The sequence below is a fragment of the Alternaria arborescens genome (assembly GCF_004154835.1).
Source record: "Alternaria arborescens strain FERA 675 chromosome Unknown contig_20, whole genome shotgun sequence".
NCBI lineage: Eukaryota > Fungi > Ascomycota > Dothideomycetes > Pleosporales > Pleosporaceae > Alternaria > Alternaria arborescens.
Window position 1 is genome coordinate 263,329 of NW_021167875.1, and position 10,947 is coordinate 274,275.

The 10,947-nt window shown below is 51.4% G+C and overlaps 4 protein-coding genes across 4 annotated transcripts; 2 read left to right on the top strand and 2 right to left on the bottom strand.

The window, feature by feature from the left end:
* Positions 1–2,760: 2,760 nt before the first annotated feature.
* On the top strand, positions 2,761–3,414 carry AA0111_g8235 (hypothetical protein; the record flags this gene model as incomplete). Its single annotated transcript, XM_028654660.1, has 1 exon — positions 2,761–3,414. The coding sequence occupies one exon, from the start codon at positions 2,761–2,763 to the stop codon at positions 3,412–3,414; it is 654 nt and encodes a 217-aa protein (XP_028504280.1).
* A 1,126-nt stretch (positions 3,415–4,540) lies between these two features.
* AA0111_g8236 (hypothetical protein) lies at positions 4,541–5,884 on the bottom strand (the record flags this gene model as incomplete). Its single annotated transcript, XM_028654661.1, has 1 exon — positions 4,541–5,884. One exon carries the CDS (start codon positions 5,882–5,884, stop codon positions 4,541–4,543), a length of 1,344 nt encoding a protein of 447 aa, XP_028504283.1.
* Positions 5,885–7,557: 1,673 nt separating this feature from the next.
* Positions 7,558–8,863, bottom strand: AA0111_g8237 (hypothetical protein; the record flags this gene model as incomplete). The annotated part of the gene is made up of 3 exons (XM_028654662.1): positions 7,558–8,166; positions 8,220–8,725; positions 8,773–8,863. The coding sequence occupies 3 exons, from the start codon at positions 8,861–8,863 to the stop codon at positions 7,558–7,560; spliced, it is 1,206 nt and encodes a 401-aa protein (XP_028504282.1).
* A 1,146-nt stretch (positions 8,864–10,009) lies between these two features.
* On the top strand, positions 10,010–10,867 carry AA0111_g8238 (hypothetical protein; the record flags this gene model as incomplete). Its single annotated transcript, XM_028654663.1, has 2 exons — positions 10,010–10,526; positions 10,587–10,867. The coding sequence occupies 2 exons, from the start codon at positions 10,010–10,012 to the stop codon at positions 10,865–10,867; spliced, it is 798 nt and encodes a 265-aa protein (XP_028504285.1).
* Positions 10,868–10,947: the final 80 nt, after the last annotated feature.

Here is a 10,947-nt window from a genome sequence, read left to right on the forward strand (position 1 = left end):
GCTTTATAGGTGCGTGGTGGTGTTTTGGAAGGCGAAATCTTGCACTAGATCGACGCAAATCATGAACGTTCCAACCTCAGCCATCACAGCAAAGAAAGGTCTCTGGGCCTCAGGCCCAAGCAGCCCATGGGCGCAGGAATTAACAAAAAAGGAGGGATGCGCTCTTACGAACGCCGATGAATGACTCATCGGAGGTTTGAACTCCGGACCTTCAGTGTACTAAGGAGTGCTGTGAAGCGCTCTGTTAGACTGACGTGATAACCAACTACACCAACGAGCCCTGTTTGATGAGAGGAGTTAAATTTGGTTTAGATATAGCCATACTGAATTTGAACTAACGATAACTGCCTACTCGAAAGTAGGAATTTGACTTCATGCTCGTGCAATTGGCAAAGTCGTGGTCGGCAAAATCTCTGCTCGGTGCGGGGTGTGGGAGCTGAGCCGATCAACGTGGTTGGCCGAGATGTCGGTCCCACCAATGACTACCCACACCAGGGTATAGTGACGAAAAGCCTAGCCGTGGTAGGATAGCCCAACATACAGTGTTGTTGTCAATTAAGGACGTTGTAGACGGAATGAGATAAACCTCCATATGGCCTATCGTGAGACCAACGCAGAAGTATGGTGTGACGATGTATGAGCGCAAGCTTTCAAAATTGCGTCAAACGCAAATTCTTGACCACGCGCTCGCTTCTAGTTCAGGCTCGACAAGAGCTAGTCTGTTGGGGTGCGTGCTGATGACATGAGAGTACAGGCGTGTGCACCTGTGGTGAGTAGTCGGAGAGTTCACAGCGACAGTAGCTGCCGCGCCAAAAACTCGACCTTCGTCTCAGGACTCCCAAAGCTTGACCCGCTGATACCAAGCCTAGCGACAGCTTGGAAACGGGTAGCATGATTGCTAGCCAGACTGCTAGGTGGCCGATCTGCATCGCCAACGCGCGTGGAGAGCTACCGCCCGCATGGTGTAACGGCCTTGGTACAGCTGGGCGACCAACGGCTTTTTTGTGCGCGTACTGCGTGAGCGAAATCTTCACTAGATGCGCCGGTGTAGCGCCCATGAACGGGTTAAAGATCGAAATGCAACTTGACTCATTGTGGACGCGATCGTGGGCATAGAGTTATCGTCTTGAGGGGCCGTGGGCGTTGGAGCTACGAACGCGTCGCGTGCCTAAGAAAAGAGCGGAGCGGAGCCAAAACCACCGACCAGCAGAAACCTTCTGGCACCTCTGTCTCTTTCTACCTACTCGCCAATCCCTCGCGGTGAACGATGAAATCCCTCTTTCGTACTGCGCAGAAGGCCAAGCTGCGCATACCATTGCATCAACGACCAATCTACTCACATCGATGCATCGAGGTTGCGGGGTGAGCACAGTCCCGCCCAAGCAAGCACGCGTCAGCTGCACACGCGCATCGTTCATCACATTACGACAAGCACCACTCCAAGGCTCATGCTGTGCTTCCTGCACGCGTCTGGAGAAGACAAGAATCCATCAAAATCCCCGTAGCCAAGACCTCCATGTGTCGCACCTCGGTAGGAGTTCCAGCCACGGGGTAGCGCGCTACACCAATCTGGAAAAGTAGCCTAAAAACAGACCACGTCTCAAACCTCACATCGCATCTTTCGAGCCGCGGCCCCGGTTCTTTACTCCGCTGAACTATTTACCGCTCCACTTGTTCAAGACGCCAAGTGTTACCATCAAGGCTTACCCCCTTCGAAGCTCATGGCCGAGGCCTGTCAGTCTGGCCCCTTTGCCCCAGACGAACGCTGTGGAGTAGGGCCGCCAAAGGGTCGCATCTTACGCCCGCGTGCCTGAGAATCCGGCGATCGATGCTCATCTAGGTAGACGATCCCTTGAACCGACCTCTTGTCACCTCCTGTATAATATCGATACTTGGCAGGCGTGCCTAACGGGAATGCTACGGGCTTGGTGTCCTAAGCATTACCCAGTCCCCTTCTACAGCTGTCAGGAGGCTTCAGATTTGAGCTTGGCTATGTTCCAAGAGCCAGAAGATCGAGATATGGCTTACGGTATGCGTCAGCGCAAGGAAGAGTGTCATCGGAGATCCGTATCGGCCATGATGTGATATGTGCATCTTTCACCCAAAATGGAAGTCCATCCTCCATGCCCCAGGCAGATCTCTTTCTCAACGCGCAAGCAGATCAATTTTTTTTACCAGGCAGCAGAATAGCCTGAGCAGGAACTCCTCTGGGGCCAGCTGCAGGTCTCGACTAATCACAAGCTTCGTAACGCTCGAGACCGCGGTCACCGATCCACTTGCAGCACCAGAACCATGCATTAGCCCCGGCAACTAGCATCGCTCTCCAGGCTTATTCGACCTTGGCTTCGCATCACAAAAGTTTCGAGCCAATGTCAAACAGCGGGAGAAGCTTGGCACATACTTCCAAGGGCAAAGCGTTGCCATGCTATGCTTGCCGCCACTTGGCGCGGCTTCAGGAAAGTTTCACACCTACGCCGATATGGCTAACTCATCTTGGCGGTCAACCACGATGAACCCGCAATATCGTGACTATCGAGACACAATAGGTTGCGTATAAGAGGACAGTAAACCCACTTCTTCTATCCTGCAGTCCGGTCACTCACTTCAATTCACTACCCAACCATCTTTCAATCTCCGTCGCCGGGCGACTTCTATCACTTAGTACATTTATCGAATCATCTAATCATTCATCAAACTCCCATCCTTCACTACTACCCATACCACTTAATCGAAAGATACCAACAAAACTAAACCGACAACATGCTTCCTCAACACGTCCTCATTGCGCTCGTCGCCACTGTCGCTGCCGTCCCGCTTAACATCAACTTGGGAGCTTACTCGCCTGCCCTGGTAGTCGGTGATGGAGAGATCTCACTCGGATCAACAGAATCAGCATCACAGTTGATGGCTACGCTCGCATCAGGAGCAGCGGCCGGTGCCGGTGGAGAGGGCGCAGCAGCACAAGGTCAGCAAGAAACACCAGCGCCTGCCGCCGAAGCTCCTGCAGCTGAAGGCGAGGCTGCTCAACCTCAAGAAGAACAACCAGCTGAAGGCGAAGCAGGAAAACGCTCTATCCTTCGCCGCGCCATCAGCGACATCCTCGGCAAGCGCAACCCCGCCCCTGTTGAGCCTAAGATGGCCGCCGTGGAGGAGGCTATGCAGTGGATCAAGCGCGACCTCGCTGGCTTCAATGCTGCGCTCGGTTACGCAAAGGAGGCCCAGAAGGATATGCCCAAGGTTGAGATGGGCACCGAGAACGCCGGTGTTGGTCTGCTCGTCAACCCTGGTGTCAACGTTCCCAAGGACTCGGCCGCCGCTGGCACCCCACCTGCTGAGAAGAAGACCAAGCGTGACGAGGTTGTCGAGGAGGAGGATGCGCCTAAGATGACTCTTGTTGCCATCACCGAAGTTTGAGCAAGATACTCGACTTTGCAGACATTTCAGCTAGCCCAGAACGAGGCCTTTCACGCGCCATGGGGGATGAGGCTATAATCAGCAATCTTGTCAGTTCTGTTCAGCACGATTTATTTTTCTTTCAGCGAACATCGGCAGGATCCCGCGTGCTGTGCGGACCGGAAGATGAGGAGTTCTTGGGTACACACAACGGTATTGATGTATGGATGGACGAATGAGTCAACCGAAGATGATTACAAAAGTCGCAAGATTTCAATAAATTACTATTTGATCAGTTTCCGTTTCCGCTCAAATATCCATTGCTAACAATTCTTCTTCGATAGCTAACTCTCGACGCGGGTTACAAGTAATCGTTCACCGGCGGACGTGCTAAGTGGTCCTTTGCGAAGCAAGGTATCGGCCATCTTGACCATCCAATACAACTGCTTCCTGGAAGCCATTGACGCCGCATCCGCGGTACCCGTCTTGAACGTTTTAGCCGCGACGCCGCAGACTTCTGACATTCGGCAAAACAGGAACCCAAGTCACAGCAAAGTCTCAGCAACGCCTTACAGCTCTTGGCAGCATTCCCTCGATTCAGGGTTCGGGGTTACCGGAGCGGAACGTGAAACAGCACCCTGTAGATTGGCCTGTGCGGTGGGTGGGTCGCCATGCAGCTAAGGTGCAAGTCAATTGATGTCTTGCGAATATAGCTCGTCAATTAGTATTATCGGGTTGAGTTCCTGCATAACAAGGTCGTTGGGCGGACGCTGTGTTGCTTATGTGACGTAGTGAACTGGGTTGAACCGCTACGATGCTCCTTGAAAATCTCCAAACCTAGCACGAAAAGTCGGCACCTTCAACTTCATTGTTAGAGAAGTCGAGAGAAGAGCGGATCATTAACCCATACATATATAGCTATGTGGCTTCGCTGCCTGTCCTAGGTGTTAGCTGATATACATAACCCATTACCCTGAAGAAAGAGCCATCTCATGTTGTTATTGGTACCTGGCACATGCACTAGTGTACTGCCTATATGGCGAAGTCATTCTTAGAACTGATCCATCACTCTTATACTCCAACAGACCCGAGCTGCATGACGGCGTTAGCTACATATGCTGATAGTGGTAGATGGCAGTGCACGAAGTCAGATCAGCATCAATCCTGTTCGAGACTCCCATCCCTCGTCCGTGTAGCTTTTAAATCTCTCTCTTTCTCTCCACGAGCGGATCCAAGGTCGCGAAGACTTTCTGTACCGTCCACGAGTGCGCTCCAAGATACCAACCCGCTCGTACCTGCCTCCATCAACCAGTTGGAATACAAGTGACGCAGCAAGCGACCCCCCACTTCGAGTTTCACTTAGAGCTGCGTCATCTCGCTTGATGTCAAAATCTCCAATACAGAGAAAGTTGTATTTCACGACCTGCGAATCAAGTGCGAGTGCGTGCTTTGCGGCAGCTCCTACGCTGATATCGTAGTCTGGAACGAAGATGGCACTGTCTCCTAGAAACTCAACCTTCAGGCGTCGACGAGATTGGGTCTTATCTTCGGACAAATCCAACTCGAACGCAAGATTTGCGGTCTTAGCATTAACCTCTAAGAATCCATGCGTTACTTCGCCGAAGGGATTGACATTCGTGACTGGATCGCAAAGCGCACGGACGACTGAGAATTCTCGATCAAGTGATATCCTTCTGTAGTATTTGACTTTCCAATCAATTGACGCCCATGACCAACTTGGCGCTCTGTACTGTGACCTGTGCTGGTCACATTCCAGTAAATGGTCTGTGCGCCATAGCAGGTCAGACGGTAGGTGAGTTTGCCAAAGTCCTGCTAGGTATCTGGCGTGCAGGAGCTCTCCAATTTGGCTAGCTACACCAGCTATAGCTGGTAAGCGATCGCTTTGTTCAGTCAAATCCATGCCAGAGTAGTCGTTAATGACGTGTCTCCATCCCCAGATAATGTCGTCGCAGGGTTCTAACATAGAGTTGTCTTCTACTTCGCTGTCATGAGCACATTGAAGTGTATAGTGATAAGCCGAATAGGTATGGTCGTATAGAGAGTCAGCTCTATGCAGACGATGCCTTTCATGTCCAAAGTTCGAGAGCCACCGAGGCGAGGGTTTTTCGTTATCAAACCCTTCAGCATCACTGGCTTTCTCTGAAGAAGCGGCTTCGGTAACAGCGCGGGCTTCATTGCTTATGTTGACGTCAGATGTAGCAATGATTTCAGTTCTGTGCTCAGCAGATCCGTTATGACGAAATAATTCCGAGTACTTCTCCTTGAGTCGTATCGTAGGGCTATAGCAGGAGCACTGACAAGTGCTGGACTCTTGACATTCCCAGACAAGCTCTTTTTCGCAGAATTGGAGGATTCTAGGTGAGAGTAATCTCTCCTGACACACCCATCCACGTTTTAGGAGAGGTGTTACCGCACCCTGCTCGCCGATGTGTGCTATCTTTTCACGAACATAAAGATCTGTTGCTACCATGGTTGCATCCGGCTGTTTTGCTAGAAGTCGATGGTCTTGATGATGGAGTGAAACCTCTGAGTAGCATCCTCTACCTTTGCCATCTGATTGGGTGGCAGCGATGGTAATGTGTGAGTTTGCGTAGATTGAACTCATCTTGGCTAATTCTAGCCACTTATCATCCACGTCGTCTTGAACGATACACAAAGAGTCGATCCATATGTATCGGATACCCAAGTCGTGCGCAACAAGTATCGCGTCTTTGAAGGTTTTCGGTAATAAATCCCACTCTATGCCGTTTTCATGCAAAGTCAGATTTGACCGCTTTGTCTCCAAGACTGCAGGTTTGCTCCAACGGTGACTAAGGCATGCATATTGTGCCTCTGCACCTTTCGCATGAAACAATCTGACGCTCAATCTACCTTCTCTTTCAGGTCTAATCTCGAGCACTCTAGAGGGAAGTTTCGGCACGATTCGTCCACCACAAGACTTGTGCGAATCTATACATTCTTGCAATTGTCGCTTCGCCCAGTCCATTGAAACAGGCGCTCGAGTATCTCCAGGGATCGTGGGTAGCATCCTCGCTCCTTTTAAAGGGCTGCTTTTGCCTTTTGTGACGAAGAATTCCAGGCGAAGCTTGAGCGCACCATCACTGAAGATCTCCATCTCTACGGAACCACCACCATCAACGTTATCGCCCCAGATATACATGCGATCAAGGTCCTTGAGCTCTCCAAGTTTAGGTTCAAAGTGACGAGATCCTGCTAGCAGGAGCCAGCATTGAACACATCCATCGCTTGCCGACCGAACCAACTCCGCTTGGCTGCAGTCAAAAGTGAAGCGAAACTGACGCGGGTTGCGCTGAAAGTTGTTACAAAGACCACACTTCTTTGCCTCCTCCATTCGCATGCGAGTCCTCAGTGACATGGTTTGACGTGAATGTAATGGATACTGTGACATTAGCAGATTCAGTGCTGAAGAGTAGAGTGGGCGATGTGCTGTCAGTCAGCTGAAGGTTCAGCCGCAGCTCATCACCCCGCTTCTAAAGTCCTGCAGCCACCGTACGACACGGTAAGGCTGAGTTCAGCTTCCAATCGCATACAATCATATCTTGGAAACAGACAGATTTCATGCTTCACCATGGTCCTTCGCCGCCACGTCTAGCCTTGTGAACGCCTCGTATCTGGGCTACTCGGATAAGGTCGGGTCAAAAGGCGCGAAGCTGCCACCAAGCTGTCTGTTAGCACATCAGAACGACAGCCTCTTTGGACAGGTGGTCCATGGCGATGCCCGATTATTCGATTCAACATGTGGGTGGTGGCAAAGAACATGTGCAGTAAGAAGATTTGAAGAGCCTTGCCAGCTGCAGCCACCAGACTTCAGACACGCTAGCAAGGGTCTTCTGACATCATTATGTGGGCCAAGGATGTGGGCTAGCAATGCGCATCTCATCGTATAGCTGGAGAACCTACAAGGTGGGAAGGCTAGTCACAGTTGAGGCTTCACTTGTACTAGGAAATGGAGTCATGGAGGTCGAAGCTGCAAATGTCGGTACTAGGAAAACCCATCAAGCCAAGTGGTATCGACCAGATTTCAAGCTCGAAGTAAGTGGACACGAGCAGCTTCAAAAAGACTTGCATTAAGATCACTGCCGTCTAACTAATTGGCCAAACGTCATAAGCAAGACTCTACTATCAAGTCCAGTGGGAATAATCTCCGTCGTCACGCTGGTTGACTTTGCCATATGTATAGCTACGAGTACCACGATACTCGGGCGGACAGTTCAGTGACTTCCTGTTCCTCGTTTCGGCGCCAGGATCACATCCGATTGGATTCCAGTCGGGCTCACAATCGTCAACCTCAATCCACGCATGGCGTGGTTCACTGAGCTCTGTGCGAGTATTGAAGCAGTGATTCCAGAGGCAGGAAGTGTATGGAGCAATCTTGTCTGCGTTCCAGTTGTGGAGCTTGGCGATCTCTTTCTTAAACGCATCCTGTCTCTTGCCACCCAAGAGATAGTAGTCGTTGAGAAAGGGTCTGCTCACCCAGTCCCTGATGGTGTTCGACTGCGTAATCTCGTCGCATTTGTATTTGCCCTGGTCTGTTGGGCGATCCCACTCGAGCGTCAGCTTCAGTAGTGACTGCATCGGGCCTCCGTTGATGGGGTAAGCGATCATGACTTGGCTTGCGACGTTGCAGAACCAGAGACCTCTGCCACCGCCTTGACCTTCGTCGAAATCAGCTTTATGACAATTACGCGGAGTCTCGGTCATCTTCTGGAATGCCCTGGCCATCATGCGAAACTATTCGTATGTTAGCCTTTGGTCTCAGACCATCAGAACATGCTTGTACTTACTGTAAGATCCTCTAGACCTCCTGGCTGTGTGCCTCCTATCCGCGTGTTGATAGTCGAAACCAGAATGTTCATATAGAGTTTCGAGTCTGTGGCATACTTCCCATCTTTGCTGTAAACGACATTATGGATGGCGCAATCATCCAAACTACTACCATGTTTGCAGCGTTTCAGAACCTCGTAGATGCGATTGTACAATCGTTCTCCGCCGAAGGTTCCAACGTGGGTGCCCATAAGGCCCATGCGGATGTCGATCCGATACCAGCCTTTCAGGTGCTTCATACCGTTCTGACTGGTAAGAGTCTCGACATCGTTACCACTCGAAGCGCTGATGTCCGAGTAAGAGATGTTTGGCCATGTCGTATTCGACCCAGTGATAGTATGCAACTCCGCAATCAGGTCATCGTCTGTCGGGTCCTTGTTGGGGTATCCACTGTCGCTGGCCTGCGAGGGAGCGCTGTCGACTCTCGATGCGTCGTAAGCGTCTATCGCCGGGGTAGAAGATGTCACTTGGCGTTGTTAGTAACGCGATCGCGAGCTTGTTGTGTGAACTCACCAAGGTTGGAAGTTGTCTGGGCGTCTGGTGACGAGGATGCAAGAGCGAAGGCCGCCAACAAGGCCGAGAGGAGAAAGAAAGCACCCTTCATTCTTGCGATCGCAGCGTGTGCCGTTGATTAGCAACGATGGCAGGTGGATTGCTGTCAGAGTTGAAAAGGTAAGTGCGAGTGGTGTGAGAGGTGCTTTGAAGGCGGGGAGCATGAAAATATATACTACCAAGGTATCAGTCGAGGCTGAGTGTGATTCCGAGCGCCATTGAGAATTCCAGGCAGTAATTGGTGGTGCGGTCAGTGAGCACCTGAAAAGGGAAGGTGCGGGGCGTGGTAGTGGGAGACGGTAGGCGCGACTTAAGTGAAGGAGATTCAGCGAGCGCACAACACGTCTGACTTGCTACAAGATTCTGCACGAATTACATGTTGCCGTATGTGTCGTGTGGTGGTATAAGAAGGAAATCCTCATGCGCTGTTCGAGATAGGTATGGGATTCATGTGCGTTTCTAGGCTACGCTCTCTCAGACGAGATTAGTAGGCCTAAGTCCAGTAGCTGTCAATACTCGGCAGAAACACCTGAGCCCATATATGAACCCATTGCTATCATCGCAATCTGTGCATGTCAGACTGCTTGCTAATTGTTACCTAGCGATTTAGTCGTTGACCACCTCACAGATTGTCCAGAACTCTTTCTTCGACTACGCGCAACCGATCAAGCATTAGGTGTACGGAACGGAACCAATATTGTTCGTGAGTCGCGGCGTGACATCAAATGAGGGACGCAGGCAACCGAGCGATCTCGAGAGTTGTAAAGGTTGTCAAAGACGCGACGCGAAAGAAGGCTGGTGAGCCCAGCTTATGTCATCACTCGTCAGGCCTCGGCATGACCTCCGACGCCTATCTTCTCCTCTTCTACGACGCTCACCAATCGCGTTCGGTAACACGCGCAGCATACATGTCTAGCATGCTACCTAGCACTATACCCGGCGGGGAAACCGCTGTCCTTGTTTCACTACCATCGACACTACCATCGCCTGCTAATCCACAGCACTTACCATGTCTCCAGCTCGTCTATCAACTCAATCGCTCTTACGCGTCTCAGGGCCATTCGCACCCCGCCCTCGATGGTTCCAGTCACCGTTGAGTCGCGCGCTCGCGACCTCGTCTAGGTATCAGCAAGCTTCTGTCGCAACAGGCATACGTGTAGATCACGCCGAAAGTAATGACAACCGTACCGTAGCAGCAATGGGCCGCACCAAGTCAGGTAAAGCCCTCAAAGTTCGCAAATACCCCACCTTTACACGCCTCGAGGACGAACGTCTCTACCGAAAACAGCATCTCGCAGCCGCCTACCGCATCTTCGCCTCACGTGGCTTCGACGAAGGGGTCGCCGGTCATATTAGTGTGCGCGACCCTATCCTGACGGACCATTTCTGGCTCAACCCGCTGTCTGCGCATTTCTCTCTGATACGCGTGTCAGATCTTATACTGGTGAATGAGGAAGGAGAAGTGGTGGAAGGTGATCAGCCGATCAATGCGGCGGCTTTTGCTATTCACAGCGCCATACACAAACGGCGGCCAGATGTAGATGCGGCGTGCCATGCGCATAGTGTGCATGGCAAGGCCTTCAGCGCATTTGGCAGGGAATTGGATATGATAACACAGGACAGTATACGTTTCTACAAGAGCCATGGCGTGTACAACCAATTCGGTGGTGTTGTGCTGGCCAGTGAAGAAGGCGAGAGGATAGCCGATGCGCTGGGTACGATACTTCTCCATTCCCTCAAACATCATACCGTTCAATTACTAAATACCTCGACAGGCGACGGCAAAGCAGCCATCCTCCAAAATCACGGCATTCTCACCGTAGGCAAAACCGTCGATGAAGCAGCTTTCTGGTTCCTCTCCCTCGATAAGACGTGCCAAGCACAACTCCTAGTCGATGCAGCCTCGGCTGGAAGTGGACACAAGCCCAAGATCATTTCGGACAGTGAGGCAGCCGAAACATACAAGAATGTTGGAACACCGGAGAAGGGGTGGCTGGCATTTCAGAGCTACTATGACGAGGTTCTTGCTAAGACTGGGGGCGACTTTTTACAGTGAAACGAACAATGTCTTTTGTCCACATAAGGTTGGCGTTGAGCGTGGTTCAACCGCTGCAATCATGGGACTTCTCCCGGGAG